The sequence below is a fragment of the Colobus angolensis genome, unplaced genomic scaffold (genome assembly GCF_000951035.1).
Source record: "Colobus angolensis palliatus isolate OR3802 unplaced genomic scaffold, Cang.pa_1.0 Scaffold175, whole genome shotgun sequence".
Taxonomy (NCBI): domain Eukaryota; kingdom Metazoa; phylum Chordata; class Mammalia; order Primates; family Cercopithecidae; genus Colobus; species Colobus angolensis.
The window spans coordinates 2,755,168-2,778,294 of NW_012114877.1; the positions used below are offsets into that span (position 1 = coordinate 2,755,168).

The 23,127-nt window shown below is 40.5% G+C and overlaps 1 protein-coding gene across 1 annotated transcript in view; it reads left to right on the forward strand.

The window, feature by feature from the left end:
* The window catches only part of LOC105509416, a 99,963-nt gene that overhangs the window by 16,360 nt on the left and 60,476 nt on the right, over positions 1-23,127 (forward strand). Inside the window, exon 4 of the mRNA XM_011938642.1 lies at positions 3,088-3,142. Coding sequence (XP_011794032.1) covers positions 3,088-3,142 — 55 coding nt within the window. The remainder of the gene's footprint in view (positions 1-3,087; positions 3,143-23,127) is intronic.

Consider the following 23,127-nt stretch of genomic DNA (forward strand, 5'->3'; position numbering starts at 1 on the left):
GTCTCGGCCTCCCAAAGTGCTGGGATTACAGGCTTGAGCCACCGCGCCCGGCCTCAATTTACATTTTTATGAAATAAAATTTCTATTTCTCTTCTCATTTCTGGCCTTTGACTTAAGATAAAAAAGACTGTCACTTCCCTGGATAATAAAAATCTTCTTGTGTTTTTCTCCTATACTTTTCCATTTTTCCAATTTTTACATTTAAAGTGTTGATCCCACTGGAATTTAACACAGTATAAAGAATAAAACTGGGATCCAGCTCTATTTATTTTGTCCAAATGGTAAGCTAGTTTTTTTCAGATCATTTCTTTTTGTTATGCATGAAGACCATTTCCCATTTCTTGAATAATTTATCTTAGTCCCACTGATGTAAAATGCTACTTTGATTATGTACTAAATGTCTACACATACTTTCTGGCCCTACCATGGTGATTTGGTCAGTCTGTGTATTTCTGTGCCAGCACCACACATTTTAATATCTCATTACTCTTTTGTTTAGAATTTTCTTGGCTATTCTTGAATGTTTATCCTTCCAGATAAGCTTTAGAATTATTTTTCAAAGTTTCAAGAAAGATCCTGTTGGTACTTTCATTAGAATTATGTAACTTATACAATATATGTTTACATAAATTTATACATTAACTTGGGGAAGAATTGGCTTCTTTATAATTCTGAGTCTCCTTATGTGATAATACAAGAAGAGACATGATTTCTCAAATTGCTCAAGACTTTGTTGAAACCTTCTTCTGTGTTTGTGTGTGTGTGTGTGCATGTGTGTGTTCACAAATAGATTTTGCCTGTTTCTTGTAAAGTTTATTTCTGGGAATTGTTCAGTATTTTGTTAGCTCATGATTAACCGTATGGTTCTAAGGTATGTGCGTAGACCTATGTGTGGCCTAACATGTAAGCTAGACTGCTGTGGTTTTAGGGAATTGGTATGTGATAGAAGCCTGTGTTTTAGAGATAAACCCAAATGGATCTTTAACATAGTTTACAAGTTGCCATCAGGCTTTGGATAGATTCTTCTTTCTAAGCTTCTTTTCCCACGTGTACAGTAGGAAATCTTGAAGGGATTTGTAAGCGTTGAATTGTCTAACATAGCGCTTAGCACGTAGTAGGTCATCAGATATGGGAGCAGTTTGAAGGCCAAGTCAGTCTCAAAATTCCTTGCAATGTTGAGATTCCTTGAAGCTTTTGAAAAAGTATTTATACTTGGCAGAGTTTAAAAAAAATGTTTGTAATAAAAGCACTGTTCTAATAGTCCCCTCTCCCCTCCTTTGATGGCATATTTGATGTGACGAAGAGAGCTCATCCAACGACTGCCTGATTCTGAGCACCATCACTGCTGAAACGTTTCATCTCAGCCACATCGCAATGGGGGGCCTGATTCTTTCTTCTTACACTGTTAATTAATGGTCGACTGGGGAATTAGGGGAGGAATTTCAATATGTTAATGGCTTAGTAAAGTACATCTGAGGCACACAGACCATTTGGAGTACCCAGTTAAGAATGATTTGCCACGTACAGGATAGCTGAAAGAAGACTTTCACGAACATGGGCATTCAGCTAAACCAATAGTTAGCCCCACACTCTTAACGGCATAATCACCAACATAACCATTTCAGCATAATGGCCTTTTAATCCAGAAACAATTACTTTGGATAATAAAATAACACTTTAATTCGCTTGACATAAAATTTGACCTATGTGGATCATATAATGGTGAGGTGAGGGGAAGGGGAGTCTGTTGAGTTCTAAATACATTATAAAGTGACAACACATAATACACTTCAGGCCCGGGGTACTGTAAATGGCTTAGCAGAAAAATAAAATGATGAGGATCAGCTATTGCTTTGGAATTTACAAAATACTTCATTATTTGGGTATTGGTTTCCTTAGGAAGAGACAGCTAAAACTTGAAGTTGATGCATGTTGATTAAATTTGTTCATTTTGAACACCTACCATGGGAAGTACTATGGGAGATACGATCAGTCAGCCCACTTTACTGAGTAAAAGATAATGCTGTTCCTCAGAGGGAGATATAAATTACATGTATGGCTTCACTATAGCAATATATATGTATATTTTGAGACAGGGTCTTACTCTGTCACCCAGGCTAGAGTATAGTAGTGCAGTCTTGGCTCACTGCAACCTCTGATTCCCAGGCTTAAACGATCCTCCCACCTCAGCCTTCTGAATAGTTGGGACCACAGCTGCACACCACCATGCCTGGTTAATTTTTGTATTTTTTGTAGAGATGGGGTTTCACCATGTTGTCCAGGGTGGCCTCGAACTCCTGATCTCAAGTGATCCTCCTGCCCTGGCCTCCCAAAGTGCTGGGATTATAGGTATGAGCCACTGTGCCTGGCTGCATATCTTTGTATCTAGCTTTTGGCCATTGTTGGCTGCTTCTGTTCTGTTTTTAATTGAATTGTTTTAATTTTCTTAAACGTTTTCAAATTATTTTGGGAAGTAGGTGAGTTTTAAATCCTAAATAATTAAAAGCTTCCACATATACACTTACTAAGTAGAGGAGTGAAATAGCTAATCTATATTCTTGGTGTAGGCAAGGACTCTAGTTTTTTCATTTGGAAGAAGAGCTGGGACAAGGCTTGAGAGACTTGTGCTATATAATATCAGGGATTCCAAACAGTCTCATCTTATGCCTGATTCCTACTGTATAGCGGATAGTTAATTCCTATCAGCTAACTACGTCTCCCATTACATTGCAACTGTTTCCTGGGAAGTAGTAAAGGTTACTGGCCATTTATACCTTAGTAAGAATGAATTTATAACAGCTTTCTTAAAATAAGTAAAGGAGATATTATTAAGTGTACTAAAAAAAAAAAATGCAGGCTGCTAGCTAAAATGATCCACCAATTTACGATTAAGGATAAGATGGTTTATAAAGTCTTTGATACTATCCCTCTGCTAGGGACTGAATTGTGTTCCCTCCAAAATCCGTATGTTGAAGCTCTAAGCCCAAATATGACTGTATTTGGAGACAGTGCCTTTATGGAAGTGATTAAGGTTAAAGGAGGTGATACAGATGGGGCCCTGATTTGATAGGATTTGTATCTTTCTAGGAAGAGACACTAGAGAGACACTCAGCCTGGGTGAGGATACACAGTCATCTTCAAGGTAGGAAGAGATTCTTCACCAGAAACTTCTCTTGCGGGGCTCTGATCTGGGACTTCCAGAATCGTCAGAAAGTACATTTCTGTTTACAAATACCAGTCTATGGTATCTTGTTATGGTAGCCTGAGCCGACCAATATACCCTCCAGTGGCTGCATACTATTCTAATGAATGACCTGACTGGAATTATTTTTCTGTTCTCCCACTGTTGGACAGTCATTGGTTTATAACATAGAAGATACTGTTAGGTCTGTGAACTACCCTTTTATAGATGGCTCTGCTTCCTTTTTTCCTTTGGATTTTCGAATGTTGGGCTTTCCTTCTCTGAGATATGCCTATATATAAAAACAGTCATCATTATTAAGGGGGCTTCTTGCCTTTTCAGGATGAGGGGTCTGCAGGTTTAAGTGTCCTAGATCAGGGCTGTGCAAACTGTGGTCTGTGGTCTGTGAGCCAGTGCCCGTCTGTGAACGATTTGCTACTGGTCCACAATGAGACAAATACAGAAACCATGAGGAAATATTTAGAAACTTTCATAGCAATTTGACATTGCTGTAGCATCCAAGAAGCAGTCAGGGGATGGTCTCGTAGAGTATAGAACAGATCAGGTCATGAGTTTTACGTAGTGGGACTCTGTGGGCATTTTAGGATTCTGATTCAGCCCATGTAAATTGTAGAAAACAAACAAACAACTGGTTCTACACCTGAGATATACTGAGAAGAGTGAAGGATGCACGAAACCCCTAAAACCTTCCGAGCAAAGAGTGCAGATAGTAGTTAAGGGACAGACATGCTGAAACTCCAGTGTTGCCTCTTATTTGCTTTGAGACCTTTGCCAGATTACTAAAGCTCTCTGTGTATTGGTTTCCTCAACTGTAAAAACAGGAATAACAATAGAATTAACTTCATAATATGATCCTACAGAGAAAGGACTTGGCAAATTGCCTGGTATGTATCAAGTGCTCAGTAAATAGAAGCTACCATTACTGTGTCACTAAATATCACGCAAACAGCAGTTTGTGGAAAGGTTCCTTTACTTGTTATTATTGCAAAACCCAAAGCTCTTGAGTGAAGCAGCATTCCCCTCTTTTTATCAGCCTATTTGTGATCCAGGAGCCTGTGTTTGTCTTCTACAGAGGTTGGGACCACATCCCTTGCAGGGCAGCCTGGATTAGAGGTGACAGGCCAGGAAATCACAGACCCTTTAGAGCACCAACTCCACTCTTTCTTGCACTATCACCAGCTCATCAAAAGCTCTGTTTATCTCACAGTTGCCAGATGTCTATCTTTTTGAGGTTGTCCTGAATTTTACTGCCCTGTCCTGTTTACAGTCCTCATGGGCACACAATGGCCTGAGCCCAGGGAAAAGCTGGATATCCATGACGTGTCCTGTCCACATCCTGGCACACTGGGACCCCCATTCTGCTACTCCTGTTGACCCACTCCCTACCTTGCAGGCTTGTTGGAGGGGGAGAGCAGAAAGAGGGTCAGAGCTGGTGTTTGAATATCTGGATTCTTATCCTGGCTCTGCTGCTTATGGTCCCTGAGCCCCAGCGTCCTCATCTGTAAAACGGGGACCATAGCATCAGCCTTGCTGTGAGTATGGTGACTAAATGAGAGCTGCTGAAAAGTGTTCCAGTGTTCCAGTGCATAACACACGCGGCTTTCTTCCCATCCTGCCAGCACTGATCTTCTCTCTGCCTCTTAGTGCTGTACTAAGTGTACTGTAGTCCCCCTTATCAGCGCTTTCCATGGTTTCAGTTACCCATGGTCAACCTTGGTCCAAATTCCAGAAATAAATAATTCATAAGTTTTAAATCATGCCTTATTCTGAGTAGCATGATGAAACCTCAAGTTGTCACACTCTGTCCCACCCACGATGGGAATCATCCCTTTGTCCAGCAGAGATGACTGGGGGACTGTAAAATAAGGGCTCCTTGAACCTCATTTTGCCTTATTTCAAGGAACTCTTATTTTACTTACTAATGTCCCCAGAGTGCAGAGCAGTGATGCTGGCATATTGTTGTAGTTGTTCTATTTTATTTTACTTATTGTTGTTAATTTACTACCTTTAATTTATAAATTACTGTGCCTAATTTATAAATTAAACTTTATCATATATATATAGAGAGAGAGAGAGAAAAAAAAACATAGTATATATAGGGTTGGCTACAATCCCAGGTTTCAGGCATCCACTGGAGGGTCTTGGAACATTTCACCTGAGAATAAGGGGGATTACTCTACAAGGCATTGTACAAAGTGAATTCCCCACTAGAATATATGTTCCATAAAGGCAGAGATTTGTCCATTTTATTTATTGCTCTAACCCAAGTTCTAGAACAATGGCTGGTGACAGTAGACACTTAATTAATATATGTTGAGCAAATTAATTAAAACGAGTTATACACTCACATTTCTTGGTGTCTCCTTTAGGATATTTTTAGCTCTAAGCAACCGAAAATCCTGACTCCAAAGAGGACATCAATTATTTCATAAGCCAGAGCAGTCTGGAAGTAGAGAGGTTCTGTGGGTGGTTAGTTTGATGGCCCACAAGCACCATCTCTGGCCCAGGTCCTTCCCACCTTTCCATTCTGTCCTTCTCAGGCTGGCTGCCCTCAGAGTCATAAACAGCTGATGCAGTTCCAGGCGTCACTTATAGATAGTGACATCAAGTTGAAACAGAGAGAGACTCTCTCTTCTTTCTGTATCTTTTCAAGAATGTAGAAATCTGGTCCCCAAATCCTCGACTTGACTTTTCTTCGCTTGCCTATGCTTGGTTTAGGCAATCACAAGCTTGGCCTAGCAAGGATTAACCCTGAGTTACGTGTGGGAAGGGTTAATACCTAAAAAGATTCTGGCCTTTGTCGAAAAGGAAGAAGAGAGGGCAACCAAGAATGTCAGATCCACTTACTCTTTGGAGTCTTAGGAAAAAAACCAGCCAGGAACGGTGGCTCCCACCTGTAATCCCAGCATTTTGGGAGGCCAAGGTGGAAGGAGTGCTTGAGTCCAGAAGTTTTAGACCAGCCTGGGCAACATGGCAATACCTCATCTCTACAAAAAAATAAAAAAATTAGCCATGTGTGGTGGTATGAACCTGTGGTCCCAGCTACTTGGGAGACTGAGGTGGGAGGACTGCTTGAGCCCAGAAGGTCAAGGCTGCAATGTGCCATGGTCATGCCACTGCACTGCAGCTTGGGCAAGAGAGCAAGACTCTGTTTCGAAAAAAAAAAAAGAAAAAGAAAACAATTAAGCAAAATTAAACTTGTTTAATTAAGCATGTGTGTGGATAAGTAAATGCTTATGTTATATGCAAATAAAAAACTGGGAATAATAAGTGTAGACATAATTGCATTTCAGGAGTTGGGGAAGAAAATACACCCTTCCCAGCTGCCTGATTCAAGCCCAGATGTATTTAGGGTTGACAACTGGCTATATAAAAGGGGGTGCTTAAATGCAAGATGATGTAGCATAAGTTATATTTTGCAGTGCTGTAATAGCTTATGGATTAAGTTAGGGATTCAGACCCACCATTACAGTTGCAGAATAATCTCATTAATGCGTCCCCTAATTCATTGCATGTACTAGTTCACTTGACCAGGCTAGTTGTTTACTCTGGTATTTTCCAGGGAGAAATGGTTTGCAAAGGAAACACATAGTCCAAGTAGGAGTACAGGGAATGAGTTAAATGATTTTTAATACTCTGGTTTATCAAACCTCATGTGCAAAGCATATCTATTTATTTAAGCTAGCCCCTGGAACCTATCCTTGGCACACTTAATGGCCTGTGGTTGAAGGCACTACATGCATTTGGAATTAACCACACCAGTATGGTCTAAAATACTTTGAAATGCAAATTTCCTTAATTTGGCCATTACCCTTCCTGCAGTTAGTTTGAATTTCTGAGGTTTTCTTGAATCCCCAGACCTCAGGATACTTAGAAATCAGACCACAGAAAGCCTGTCCTTGTTTCTGGTGCTGCTACTATGACACTTTGAGGTTCAGCTGAGGGCCCACATTTAGTGGAACCAGCATATGACACATCAGATGCCAAGCATGAAGCCTGGGTAGCCAGACTGCCTGTGTTCACACCCCAGCTTGGCCAGTGGTTATTTGTGTGACTTTTGAGTGAGATACTCTCTCTCCATGCCTCAGTTTCCCATCTGTAAGTGAGAATAATAGTAGTACCTACCTTATAGTGTTTTGTGATAAGTACTTAAATTAGTATACATTAAGTCCCTGAAACAGTGGACAGTACAGTAATATAACATGGTTGGTATTTATTATATTATAAAAATGTTTACTATTTTGATAACAAATATATAAATTTGATATAAATAAATTGAATCATACATATTATGATTCAAAGGACATTGTTCAGTCAGTTATGGTTAAGTGTGCGGCAAGTCGGCCAGGCGCAGTGGCTCAGGCCTGTAATCCCAGCACTTTGGAGGCCAAGGTGGGCGGATCACAAGGTCAGGAGATGGAGACCATCCTGGCTGACATGGTGAAACCCATCTCTACTAAAAACACAAAAAAATTAGCCAGGTGTGGTAGCAGGCACCTGTAGTCCCAGCTACTCAGGAGGCTGAGGCAGGAGAATGTCCTGAACCCAGGAGGCGGAGCTTGCAGTGAGCTGAAATCACGCCACTGCACTCCAAAAAAACTCACAAAAATGTCTGTGGCAAGTCACTTTCTTTCCAGGTCCCTAGAACTGCAACATTTTCTTCAATGCCCAGGGAAGTTTTGCCCAGCTTGCCTCTAATACAACAGCCATATTGTAGGAGAAGAATTGTTTTATGGGTTGCAACATATAAATAAAAGCTGTTATTAATTAACTACTCAATTCCTTCTGAAGCAGTTTGCAACAGTTTTATTTCAATGTATACTGAAGGACATTCTCACTTCTGCCTCCCACTGTGTTAAACATAACAGATATTAAATATACACTTACAGCATTGAACTAAGATAAAAATATTTGTTTAGGCTTGAACCTAGTTGACCTAACTTATATCATTTGTTTAGAAATTGTCATTTCTTTGCTTTAAGAGCCATAAAAAATTGCACTAAATAGCAACCTATTTAGACATTTTAAAATAAAATTCTTCTGCATGAATTATCCCCATAGAGGTTCAGATATGTCTGAATTTGCCAATGAATCGAGTCACACTCTATTTGTGTTGATGGATCCCGGGCTTTAACACTCTAAGGCTATTCCTCTAATGTAAATGTGTGTCACATGTTGTGTTATTATCCACATAGTTCTGAGCAGGGTGAATCGTATGGATATTGGAGAGGTACTTTTTTATCTCCTATATTCAAGCTGGGAGTGAAGGGAAAGAAACTTACTTCCTGTAAGTTCCTGGAATTTTTTCTACCCATGCATGCAGTAGGACATTGTCTCATCTTAGGTTCTGGCTCAGTCTGCGATGGGAAATCATTCAGTTGCGCATAGACACTATCGATGGAGCTCCCACACTGAACTTTCTCGGAAAAGCCAGGAGCTTACTCCTAGGAAGACATCAGGATGAAGGCTCATGACCAACTTAACATGGCTTTCTGGCATTTCTATGAATCAATCTTTTTATTGACCCCAACCAAGGTGAATTTGAAAGCAGGATCCTCTCAAAGCCCTGACCCCAAGTTACACTGCACCCAATTTCTGACTTTATGTTCCTATCTGTTGTAGACTTTCCATGCTTTCCTATGGTGCTTATCACAAAATTAGTTGTCCTTTGTGTTTCTTTTCCTGAGTATTTGCAGGAATTAGGCAGATCTTGCTTGTAATACATGGGGAGCCTGGAGGAAAATGGTGTTACTTTATGAGCCAGCCAACAATTCCTTTCAGGGAGGAGACTGCCTGCCACCTTAACGGAAGCATTTGGCTATGAAGATAAGGCCGTCAGGAGATAGCCTGGACAGTCTGGAGCTAGCCTGAGAGATAGAACACTACTCTGTGAAAGATGTTTACAGGAATTTGGGGGTGGGTGGAGAGCAGAGGAGAAATAAGAGAGGAGAGGGTTGAAGTGAGTGAGAAGGCAAGATGGCGGCAGGCCAAAGGACCTAAGGAGAGCCTTAAGCAGATGGAAAGACTGCGCTTCACAAAAACTGAGGGGTTTTCTGGGAGTGGAGGGAGAAATCAAGTAAAAGGGGTTACATTCAAAATCTAGGTTGGCATGGAGCAGTCATGAGAGATGACAGACAAGTGAGGTCAAGAATCCAGCCAAAAGAAGCCACTGGAGATAGGGAAGTGACCATGAGAATATAAGCTGTCAGGAATTCTCAGGCATCTAGGGGAAGACATTGGCCTTTCACAGGATGTGGGAAGGAGGCTTTTGCCAGTTTTTGTTTAAACCTCAAAGCAGAGAGTGATCTCAGCTGATAGCTGTATTATACATCTGTAGCAGGAAAAAAAGTGTTTTTGAGTTAACACATTTTTGGAATACTGTTATAGAGATGAAGGAAACCTTAAAGTAAATTTTATGACTTACGTGTCTCATAAAAAGAAAAGCATATCAGCAGCGTTTAAAAAAAGTTATTTTATAGGATTTTTTTATTCTAATGGATAGAGATTGTCTTTGGAGAATATAAATATTCTAAAGATTTAATGAAGTTATCTGAAGCCACATAGACATTAATTAGAGTTCTGTAATTAGAATTATAGTTATGGAAGCTTCTTGCTGCAAAATAGAGGGTAATATTTCAATATTTCAGGTTTACTGTGCTGTTGGAGCACAGTACCTGATGCATTTTCATATACCATGGCTTCAATAATTCTTTCTAAATAAGCATTTTGATAGATATTTAATAGTTTTAAAATTAATGTTGGGGTAAAACCCATTTTTATTTGTGCTCATCCCAGCCCTCCTTCTCTCACAAGCAGCCCGTCTGCTTTCTGTGCACAGAGCCACCCAAACCGATGATGACACCGAATCCAATCAGAAAAGCAGCATAAAGATGAAAGGTCTTACCAATGAGAAGTGAACTTGCTAAAGTACACCTTTCAATGAATTTGGACAAAACTGAAAAATGTTGTTGATATCAGATCCTTAGGCTGATTACTGAAGCGTTCGATTTTTCAGTATGTCAATTCATCTCTGTCTACCTGGTTATATTTAACACTTTCTCCTGTTTCCAGCATGTCTGCTGAGACAGGCAATTGCTGTCACATGATATCTGCCTCTCAAGAAGGTCAGCAGACCATTGGGAGGCCGTGGTTTCTGTCCTCCAGCTGCCTTGATTCTTTCTCAGGTATTACTGACAGCCAATGGAGCCTCAATGTCTTGCAGGATCTAAAATATTAATAAGATTAGGGCTTTTATCCTTCAAACAGTTTAGCCTTTCCTTTTAGAGGCTCTGCACAATGTCTCATCTGTTAATTTATAATACTGGCTCTCCAGGAAGACCTGACACCACTTACGGATACCAAAATATCACTTTGCCCAGAGTCCCTCTTTTTCATGTCGCCAGTGTGCTGGTTGATGTTTTAAATCACGCTCATCTTTCAGAGACATTTGGAGGAGTTTAATTCCAGTTTGAGATGAGAGGTCTTGGGGTGCGTTTTAATAAATATTTGATGGGAATGCTAGCCTTGGGGGGTCATTCTTATTTACAAAATTAGACATGGCATCTCTGAGGAAAGCTTAACTTTGTGGAAGAGGCGGTGTTTATAAATGCGCACAGCACTCTCATGCACGGGGTGGCCGCCACTTTTCAGAACACAGTAGTTATCCACGGTTCCATTTTTAGAAGCAGTGATTAAATTGCAGAGCACTGCTGTGTGATACCAATTACAATAACCATTGTCGATTCAATTGTCTTTTTTTTTAATGGAAAGCAAAATTCACTTTTCTGCATATATCCTACAAAAATACATATATCATATGGTATGCAATTTAGATCATTTTAAAGGGTTGTAATGGCATTAGTTTAGATATCCCATTCCAGTCGGGCAATGAGCATCAATTTTGTTAATTAAGAATTTTAGGTTCTGTAAATTTATAGTACAATTACAATTTACTTCATATTGAAGAGGGTCTTTACCCCATGCCACCATTAGAAAAATGTCCACTTATATTATTTGCTGACAATTTCACAGGCAGATAAATTTCACAGGAAGCATTACCATTTCTTTTTTTGCACTGAAATTTCTTATTGAATGCCAATTGTCAGCAGAATGCAACCATGAAGACTTTTGACTTAAATTTCTCTCTTTTCTTTTCTTTCTTTCTTTCTTTTTTTTGCTAAAGAAAAAGCCAATTCATCAGGTAGGAAAGGACTGCCTTTCGCGGTCCCAGGTCCTGCCAGAGACAAATGACTGTAAAAATTTAAAATCAATCATTAACAGATTAGCTGTTGGTCCAAAGTAAATAGCAATCAGCTTATTAAGCATCAGGCAGAGTGAGATAAAGGGGAAGAGTTATTGAAAATGAGGATGTTGTCTGGGGCTCAGCTTGTGGGGTAGCACAGGAGGAGGCTATTGCTTTGTGACTCTAATTACAAATGGAAAACAAGGTAGCTGGCTGAAAAAGTTGAATCCCTGGGTTTTCTGTTCTACGTCATGGCTTTATTCACCTTGATTAGCATGGAAGTTGGTTGTGCTCCCTGGCTGTTCTCCTCTTTGCCTTCTAAGCAAAATCTGTCGACTGCTGTTCACTCAACCCTGCAAAGCAGCCCAGAAACTGTGGCTGAGACTCCTTAGTTTCAGGAACTGGACCTTTCTTACCCCTTTGCACTAGTTCACATCTCATTATTGGTTAGGTTGACGTTGTGAAGCAAAGGGATGGTTCATTTGTTGCTTCCCTCTAGGTTCAGATGTGTGGACTACTATTAGACAGATGCCACAGTAATAATTGTTGCAGGCAAATTCCACCAATGGATGCTAAAATCAGTGGTGAAGGTTTGAGGAGAAATAGGATATTTGCATAGCTTCAAAGTATCTTTCCCAAGATATATATTAATTACAAAAGAAAAACACTAACATTACAATGGTGAAACCCAACAGATAGCCCCTTAACCGAGTGATCAAGGTTAACTTCACTAGTAACAAGATGGCGTCCCCCAGCCCCCCAGCCCCTTCCCCAGACACGATGCACTGAGAAGGACATAATTTTTGTGGTGTTCTTACTAAAAATGTATAATCTCTCTCTAGTCATGAAACACCAGCAGACAAATCTGTTCTACACACTAACTGGCCAGTACTCTTCCAAAGTGTCAAGGTCACAAATGTCAAGGAAGGCTAAAGACCTGGTACAGCCTGGAAGAGACTGAAGAGACAAAATAGTGTGGAATTCTGGATTGAATCCTACAACAGAAAAAGGAAGTTAGTAGGAAGCTGGATGAAAGAAGTTACAAGAAAAACCAGTGAAATGCAAATGAAGTCTGAAGCTTAGTCAGTAGTACTGTACCAATTAAATTCCTGGCTTTGGTAATGATACTCATATGGTCAGGATGCTTTGGCCCCTCCAAATCTCATGTTGAAATGTGATTCCCAGTGTTGGAGGTGGGGTCTGGTGGGAGGCAATTGACTCACGGGAGTGGATCCCTCATGAATGGTTTAGCACCATCCCCTGGATGAAGAGTGCGTTCTTGTTCAGTTAATTCATGAGGGATCTGGTTGTTTAAAAGACTCTGGGACCTTCCTCTTCTTTTTTTCATGCCCCCACTCTCGCCATGTGACACGCTGGCTCCCTGCGGCACTCCGCCATGATTTTAAACTTCCTGAGGCCTCACCAGAAGCAGATGCCAGCACCATGCTTCTGGCAAAACCTGCAGAACTGTGAACCAATTAAACCTCTTTTCTTTATAACACTCACACTCATGTCTGGCTCTCAGGCCCTCTGCAAAGAGTGGCTTGTCCTGCCAGACCTCATGCCACATGACAAACACTCTCCTGCCATCTCTCATCTTTCTCACAACCTGGCTTCTGGCGCCTTGAGACATGTATGCAATTGTCTGACCAACAGTTATGAAAACAAAGTTCAAGTTGGTTGACTTGTTTGTTTGGTTTTCTCCAGGAGGTTCCTCAGCTCAATTCCTATTTACATTGGTGGCTGTAAATAGTTAATTCTCAGGACACTTAGTCCTCTGTCCCAGACAACTAGTGTCTTGAAGTAGAGACAGTATCTTACTTATGGTGTATCCATTACAGGGAGTGGCCCCAAATAGTATAAATTGTCAAAAGGCATTTATTGAACGAGATAAATTTCTGAGTCCTTCATAATCTGACCCAGTCTAATTTCCCTGGACTCTCCAACATTTCTCTCCACTAGACATTGTCACTTTTCTCATTGTCCCTCAAGTCACGTACCATTTCTAATCATTGCCACAACTTCTCAGTGCCCTGGTTGCCCTCCACTCAACCCTGGTCAGCTGTCAGGGCTCACCTGGAGCTCACCTGCTGCAGGAATATGTGCACAGTGTGCAGGTTTCTTACATATGTATACATGTACCATGTTGGTGTGCTGCCCCCTGTAACTCATCATTTACATTAGGTATATCTTGTAATGCTATGCCTTCTCCCTCCCCCCATCCCACAACAGGCCCCGGTGTGTGATGTTCCCCTTCCTGTGTCCAAGTGTTCTCATTGTTCAGTTTCCACTTATGAGTGAGAACATGTGGTGTTTGGTTTTCTGTCCTGCGATAGTTTGCTCAGAATGATAGTTTCCAGCTTCTCCCATATCCCTACAAAGGACATGAACTCATCCTTTTTTATGGCTGCATAGTATTCCATGGTGTATATGTGCCACATTTTCTTAATCCAGTCTATCATTGATGGACTTTTGGATTGGTTCCAAGTCTTTGCTATTGTGAATAGTGCCACAATAAACATGCATGTGCATGTGTCTTTATAGCAGCATGATTTATAATCCTTTGGAGATATACCCACTAATGGGATGGCTGGGTCAAATGGTATTTCTAGTTCTAGATCCTTGAGGAATTGCCACACTGTCTTCCACAATGGTTGAACCAGTTTACAGTCCCACCAGCAGTGTAAAAGTGTTCCTATTTCTCCACATCCTCTCCAGCACCTGCTGTTTCCTGACTTTGTAATGATCGCCATTCTAACTGGTGTGAGATGGTATCTCATTGTGGTTTTGATTTGCATTTCTCTGATGGCCAGTGATGAGGAACATTTTTTCATGTGTCTGTTGGCTGCATAAATGTCTTCTTTTGAGAAGTGTCTGTTCATATCCTTCACCCACTTTTGGATGGAGTTGTTTGATTTTTCTTGTAAATTTGTTTAAGTTCTTTGTAGATTCTGGGTATTAGCCCTTTGTCAGATGGGTAGATTGTAAAAATTTTCTCCCATTCTGTAGGTTGCCTGGATGAACTCTCTTTTTTCCTATACTCCCAAGCATAGGTAGTCTCAACTACTATTGGACTTATAGTTATTCTTTTGTTTTGGTTTTCTAACTCCATACATAATGCAACAACATAAATTACCTTTAGAAATTTATTAGATTATAATGTCTTTGTGGTTAGGGCCCATGTCCAACATTGCTTCTGTATACTGCCTGGCCAGGAATAAGATTTTAAACACACAATAAGTAGGTACTCAAGAAATTCATAATCAGTTTCAAAATTTAAATCACAAAATAAATCCTTTGCTGCTTCCCAAATTAAATAATAAGTAAACTAGGAAGGAAAGAATCAGAAAAAAGCAGAAGATATAATATCTATGTGCATATAAACTATTCTTAAATATATAGTAGTTTTAAAATATGTGCAACTATTACGTATTCATAATTATTTTTTTAAAGCTAACCAAAAAAATAGTAGCTTTATATATGAAAGAATATTGGGACTTTGAAGAGGAAAAGTACATTATTCACAAAGAAAAAGTAATCCTAGATTTATTTCAGTCAGATGATGAATCAGTGCTAACTATTCTCAACTCTTATCTAAGCATAATAATAGTTTCTATTTTCCCAGTGTTTTGTAGCGTAGTGAGGGCAGACATCATTATCTCCCTCCATTTTATAGAAAGATAAGAAGCTGCTGTTCAGAGCATGCATATAGTTTGCTCAGCGTCCCCAGCTGCTAAATGACAGAGCCAGGCCTAAGGTGTCTTCTGGCTTCAAACCCATGATTCTTTCCACCACTCATGCTCCAAGTCTCTGCTCATTGAGGATGAATCCTTTGTTTCACTTTCCTGGGGTAATTGTGTGTCTTTTGTAAAAGATCCATCACTCTGAAGATGAATTGAACCATCAGGTAAACATTTAAGGAAAGCAGGGGAGCTAAGTTGGAATGTAAGTAGATGCCTGGCATTATAACTGATGGCATAATTACTTTCCATAACGTGGAGCACCAATCACAGAGTGGGTTTAATAGACAGAGGCTCTTAAGTATTTACAAGTATGGATAAAGTGACTGCCCTGCATCAGTACAAGCAGGCGCTGGAGTCCGCCTTCCACTGTTAACTGGGACAGTATCAGTGTATTTCTGGCCCCACCTGGCATTCAGATCCTCTGCCACCCCTATGCCCACCTTTATAGCCTTTTCCCCTACCACTTCCCTTTCCTCAGCTTGTCATCCACTAAATGGGGGTACTCAGTTTGTGTTCCCCAATCATAGCCCCCATTTTCCTGTCTCTCTGACTTGGCACACCTCCAGTGACATTCCTTTCCAGGGTCTAGCTCAAATGCCACCCCTGCCATGAGGCTGTCCTGTTTTCCCAGCTGGACCTGGCTCCCCTGCTTCTAAATCCAAAAGCACTTTCTCTCTCTGTGCTTCTCTTATGGCCCTCACCATGCACTGCCTTTACGATAATAATCATGCTTTTTTTCTGTTTCCTTTGAGACTGCAAAACCTTAAAAGAAAGTTTATCAGACCCTAGCCTAGTGCTGGCACATGGCAATCCTCAGTGTCAGCACTGGCTGGGAAAGTGACTGATGAACGCAGGAAGGAGCATCTCACCTACCCGGCTAGCGGGGGTGATTTCAGACGGATCTTTGTGTCCACCACAGCATGACCCTTAGTGCCCTACGTATAGCTGGTGCTCAGTGTGGCTCTGCTGAAAAGAAAAAAAACTTGTGTGGATGAACAAAGGAATAAAGAGTGGACAAACAGAAATGATTGAACAAATATCTGGGATGCTGAGGTGGAAAATCAAGGTAAACACAAATCATGTCAGATACCAGAGTCTCTTTAAAAACGGACTCTGGTTTGGGTGTGGTGGCTCATGCCTGTAATCCTAGCACCTTGGGAGGCTGAGGTGGGTGGATCACCTGAGGTCAGGAGTTCGAGACCAGCCTGACCAACATGGTGAAACTCCATCTCTACTAAAAATATAAAAGTTAGCTGGGCATGGTGGCACATGCCTGTAATCCCAACTACTCGGGAAGTTGAGGCAGGAGAGTTGCTTTAACCCAGGAGGCGGAGATTGCAGTGAGTCAAGATCAGAGTTGCAGTGGTGCAATCTCCACTCCCTGCAACCTCCACCTCCTGGGTTCAAGTGATTCTCCTGCCTCAGCCTCCCCAGTAGTTGGGATTACAGGAACCCACCACCACACCTGGGTATTTTTCTTTTATTATTATTTTTAGTAGAGATGGGGGTTTCACCATATTGACCAGGTTGGTCTCAAGCTCCTGACCTCAGGTGATCCACCCACCTTGGCCTCCCAAAGTGCTGGGATTACAGGTGTGAGCCACCATGCCTGGCCCAGGAATTGTTTATATCTTGAAACATATCCTGTGAGTTATACACGGCATTAAGAGTTCACCTGGGCTCGCACCCTCCCTGCTGAAAGCCCTTCCAGTGCCTCCAGTGGTTTACTTCCCACTTGCAGGGTTAATTGTGAGACTGGCATTTTCTGTCTGGGTCATTTGTACCCCTAGATTCTGGCCCCTGATGGGGTCACCTTAGAATCAGAGGTGAAGGTGGGAAACAGAAAACCTCAGGCCTGGCCCTGATCCTCTTGCTGGTGGAACAATCATAGAAACCATATCTTGGCTTTTCATAAAATGTTGATATTTTGGAATTTATTCCACATACTCTATTTTGCAATATTTTAACATAATTTTAAGAATATTTTCATTGCAATTACTACTCTGTGTTTAGAATATTAAAAAATTTCACCCAGAATATGGTCTTTTTTCTCTCTCCAAAAACTTCCTTATGTTAGCAATTAAAAACAATAAATAGAAGGGGAAAATTAACCAAACTGAGAGACATATTTACTAAACACTTGAAAATGTCCTGCTGTTACATCTTAAGGCTTATTAAGGGGTAGAGGCAGGATTTTTTAAACCCTGGGTGTTGCACCCATTTCCCATGTATATTTACTTATTTTAGCAGTCAAATGAATTCCACTTCCAAATGTGGAGGTGACTTAGGGTTGGGTTTCTTTCCTGTCCTTCTGATATAGTTAGGTATTGTGCCTCACCCAAATCTCATCTTGAATTGTAATCCCCATAATCCCCACATGTCAAGGAAGAGACCAAGTGGAGGTAATTGGATCATGAGGGCATCCTCCATTCTGTTCTCATGGTAGCGAGTGAGTTCGCATGAGATCTGACGGTTTTATAAGGGGCTCTTCCCACTTTGCTCGGCACTTCTCCTTCCTGCTGCCTTGTGAAGAAGAGACCTTGCTTCCCCTTCACCTACTGCCATGATTGTAAGCTTCCTGAGGCCTCCCCTGCCATGTTGAACTGTGAGTAAATCAAACCTCTTTCCTTTATAAATTACCCAGTCTGAAGCAGTTCTTTAGAGCAGTATAAAAATAGACTAATATGCCTTCTCTTCAGAAAGACTTTCCCTATGTGCTCAGCACACCTGCTAAACTTCTCCGGTGTGTTGACATTAGAGCAGCCTTGTCCAATAGAGCTTTCTAAGGTGATGGAATGTTCTATGTCTGCACCATTCAGTATGGCAACTACTAGCCACGTGTGGCTATTGTGCACTTGAAATGTGGCCAGTGTGACTGAGGAACTGAATTTCTTTTAGCTTTAATTAAGTGTAAATAGCCATACATAGCTAGTGGCCAGCATACCGGACAGGTCAAATTTAGAACCTCTTCTTTCTGCCACTGTTGACTATGACAAAAGAACGAGTCATAGAGAGGAATGGACTTCTCCCATTCTACTGGAGCAACCTGGAGAACACTTGGGCTTCGAAGGCCACTTCCCTCTGCTCCCCAGGGCCTTCCCCACTGGCTTCAGACGAGTGACTGAGGGCAAGAAGGAAGAGCCAGGATTCTGTCTACATGTGTGTGAGTTCAGTCTCTTTATTTCCAGCATCTTATTTAAAGACCACATGCCAAGTATCAATTACAAGTTGGGATCATAACAGCCCTATCCATGCTGTTTTCTAAATTATTGTTTATAGCTTCTTTAATTCTCCATGAAGATGATGAGTCTGTGGAGAATCTTTTTGCAAAGAACACAAAGCAGAGATCTCTGTGTAAATTACCAGTACTCAGATGAGATGCCTTCTACCACATGGCCCATTCTGCTCACATGTGTGGTTTTGTTGGGGGAGCCTCTTCTTCCCTGCTCTTTTGGTGAGTTGTCACCATTTTGTTCTACAGGATTGAGAATGTTGATTCTCATATTGCACATTGTGCCATCTCCTCCTGAGCTTTATGGATGTTTTGAAGCAAAACAACCATTTACCCCTTTCCTAAAGATTCCTGTTAATGAGGCACACACAGGTGAGCAAGGTGTTTATATGAAGAAATAAAGCCATTAAATAAAAATTATATGAAGAGGTGAGCTGGGAGAAAAGGCATACTTGTGTGTTTGTGTGTGTGTGCCCGCGTGTGTCTTAGAGCTGCCTATCAAAGCTTTCCTCTCATGTACAAAGATAGAAATATGGAAATCAGAATGAAAAATAAGGGGAATTGGGTTTAGAGCAGCCTCTTAAAATTTGTGCTGTTTCCAGGCCCCTTAGCAGAGCACCAGCCATTTCCAGGGAGGCACAGCACTGGCATTTCAGCGCCCTTCTGCTCAGGAAAGACTACCAAACAAGCCCTCCTGCCCTCACCTTCGCACACCACACATCTCAGCTTCAACTCACCATCACTGTGGTGGCATTTCAGCAAGCGTTTGTTTTTGGGGAGGGGGTAGTGGTAATTACCAGCACATTATTATTTTATTTTGTCTGAATTATTTACAATGGAAGGAAGCAGTTTAGAGGGAAGGGGATATTAGGGAATGAGTTCAATCCCACTTGCATTGATTCTACCCAGAGTAAGAAGAGCAAGCCTATTAAGAAGAAAAATCACTTCCTTTTCTTCCTCTCTTTCCTCTCCCACCCCCAAGTCTTAGAAATAAATAAATAATGCAAAGAAAAGCCCTGGGTGGCTGTATGGGAGGGGCCAGTGGCTGGGTGTCCGTGGCCTTCATTGAGGACTCACTTTGATTATTACATCGGGTCCTGGGCTGGAGCGTTCAGTGGTTCAATTCTCACTCCCCAGCACTCATCTTGTACATTGGTACATAATGAACACCATGTATGGATTGAAATCCCATTTACAGGATGTTCAGTTATGGAACCTGTAATCAGGAGAGGTGGATTTTAATCCCAGAGGTGTCGTTCCCTTATTGTTTTTTAAATTTAAGATTTATAGCTCTCCAACTTCCAAAAGAACTTGCTGATGGTTTATAGCAGCAAAGGTGGTGAATGAGGGATCCTTGAAGAGAAAACAGAAGCGAAGCCACCTGAAGGAAGCGGGACGTGTTGATGCTTCCGGGCACCAGGTTGGCCGTAACAGTTGGGTAATAGGCTCATGGTTGTGCTTCCATTTCTTCTTTGTGCTTCCATTTCTTCTTTGTCAAATAGGGAAAGCAAATCCACCTCCTGCCGTGTGAAGTAATAGGTAGAGTAATATTTGTGAGAAAAGGCATCCATATCATTTTGGCATGATATTGCATTCCTACATTTAGGAAAAAAAAATGTCAATAGAGGCAGAGCATCTCATGACCTAACCCCACTGCATATCCCTGAAGATATATACTCACAGAATAGTGCCCTGGCACACTGAAGATGAGAAACTGGGGCTGCAAGTGCCACCTGAGAGAAATGGAGGTGCTTTTATTTATTTTTTTCTTTAATGAAGAACTTTTGAATAAAATGTTAACATACTTACCGACTCATAATATATGTGAATTTCAAGACTTTGCAATAAAATGGATGTCTAAGTATCTACCCACCTAAATTAAGAAATACGTAATTATTGGCCAGGCGCAGTGGCTCACGCCTATAATTCCAGGACCCTTGGGAGGCCAAGGAGGGCGAGACTAGCCTGACCAACATGGTGAAACCCTGTCTCTACTAAAAATACAAAAAGTAACTGAGCGTGGTGGCAGGCGCCTGTAGTCCCAGCTACTCAGGAGGCTGAGGCAGGAGAATTGCTTGAACCCTGGAGGTGGAGGTTGTAGTGAGCTGATTGTGCCATTGCACACCAACCTAGGCAACAGAGCGAGACTCTGTCTAAAAAAAAAAGAAATATGTGATTCCTGTCATTGAGACTCCAATAATATCCCTCTTAATCCCAAGGTAACCACTATCATGATTTTGTGCATATTGTTCTTCCACTTTTTAAAAACAAATTTTGCATGTGTTTGAACCATATGTAATTGGAATTATACAGATATATTCTATGAATTCCTTTTTTTCACCTAATATTATGTTTGTGAGATTTGTTCAAGTTCATATTTATAGCCTATTTTATTATCACTACGGTTTGCTATTTTGTTGTATGATTACTCTAAGACTTATTCATTCTCTTATTGATGATCATCTAGATGTCTCCATTTTTTAAATTACAAACCACATTGCCATGAATATTCTAATATAAATGTCTTTTGGTACACAGATCTAGGAGTTTCTCCACTGTATTTGCCTTAGAGTAGTATTGCTAGCTCATAAGAAAGGAGTGTCTTCAACTTCGTTAGATCTTGCCAAGATCTTAGTCCAATCTGTACACCCAACAGCAATGTTCATGAAGGAACTCAAGAATTTTTTGTCAGCTATGAGCTGATTCAACTCCTTGCAACTAAGAGGAAAAGTTAACAAGAAAGAGAGACTGCATGGCTAACAGAAATCCACAGACAATGATGATGGTGGTGATGATTACTGTAATCACAATGACATAATGATGATTACCATCACAACAATGACAAGGACAAGAAAAACAAACCCGTAGTGCTTAATGTGTGCCAGGCACTGTTCTGAACAGTTCACACATCTGGCACAGTGCCTGGCACATAGTAAAAGACTCATTCAATCTTTACAATTACTCTAAGAGATTTGTACTATAGTCTCACTTAGCAAGTAAAGAAACTGAAACACAGAGAGGTTAGGAAACTTGCCTAAGTTATGGCTGATAAATGTAGAAGCACGAATTTGAGTGGTTGCTCTGAACCACACGCTTCATTAAAAATTTTAATTTAATTTTTCTTGGCATTACCATTCATGGACTTTATTTTTTAACTTTATTTTCTTTTTAATTAACAAATGGTAATTGCATACATTTATGGTGTACAATGTGGTATTTTGATACCCCTATACATTGTCCTTGCTTCATTTTAGCCAATTGCTTATGAGTTCAGTCTAAATGAACCAGTAATAAGGGCAGCTACATGATTGATGGATGACTGGTCACTCTGCCATTTGAAGGGTGGGACTTACCTTTCTAATCATACTCCTTATTACACACTCTATTTTACAGCTCTCTTCACTGAGAGTTTTGATTGTATTTAGATTTCATCAGAATTTAGTTCTTAAGAAGCAAGGGAAAAGCATTCTTTCTTGGATAGCATGGAATTTGGATGACCACTTTGGCTCATGTAAAAAAAAATGTGAAGTGTTCTTAAACCAAAGCTTCTCAAATCCTAACTTAACATAACCTACCTGAAATCAATGTTATGCTTATTGACACTTGACAAGACTGGAAGAAAAATAACTGTTCATAACAGCTCATCTTCACATAGCTAATGACAGGTACCATTGTTTTTTAGGCAAAGTGATGGGGGAGGATATTGACTATTTCAAAGGTTGTTCAAAATCACTAAAATATAACATAACAATATTGTCATAGGCATATAGGCCTAGCTATTTTTGTCATGGAAACATCAGCAGAAATGAAGAACCATACATCTATTTATACCCTAGGATCAATAAAACTATATTTTTTGGTCCAAATTTTTCAGATTAGTCATTTACGTGTATCTCCAATTCACAATTTTCCTCTTCCCTTTTTGTCTGTGTAGACGTACATTTGAACAGGGTAGAAAAGTGATGTTACTAAAACTTAATACTTGGAATCTTTCTTTATGATCCATCTTTAAAAGTAAACACATTATTATGATTAATAGCAATGTTCTCAGGATAATAATTTGTTTGTGTGTTTAAAACAGAAATATTTACATGAAAACTCAATACAAAGGCCAAATCATTAAGCACTTCTTAAGCCAGAGTAGGCATATTTCATGCTGAAATATGCCATTTTAATGTTGAAAGAAAAAAAGAAAGTCTTTAAAGATTTGGCCTAAAGAATAAATTCCAAAATGGGAAAGAACACGTGCCCTGTAATGAGATGTAGATCATAACTCTGACATTTGTCTTCTCCTGGTGAATTCAATTCCTCATAGAAGTACAGAGAGGGAAAGAAAATATTGGAAGTGAGAGTAATAAAGTCAGTACAGCAGGCTTCACATGTATAAATGACACTTTCTTCACAACATGAGAGTTGCAGACTTGCCTAAGACATATTCCCCTTTTCTAAAAATATTCCTGACTTTAAGGATTTCATCAATGTATTTACTGTCTCACATCTCACCAGTGGGAGGATGACTGGGCTGTGGGACAGCCCCCTTTAAAAAGGCAGCTGTTTTAGAGACTGTTAAGCAATGGGCCATTTACATGTGAGTGTAAGTTGATTTAATCAGATGGTTTTCCTTCTGGCAGCCTACATTGGGTCTACACTGAGGGATCCAGAGTTTTGAATTTAGGGGCTGAAACAATTGAGGGGAGGGAAGTGAGGG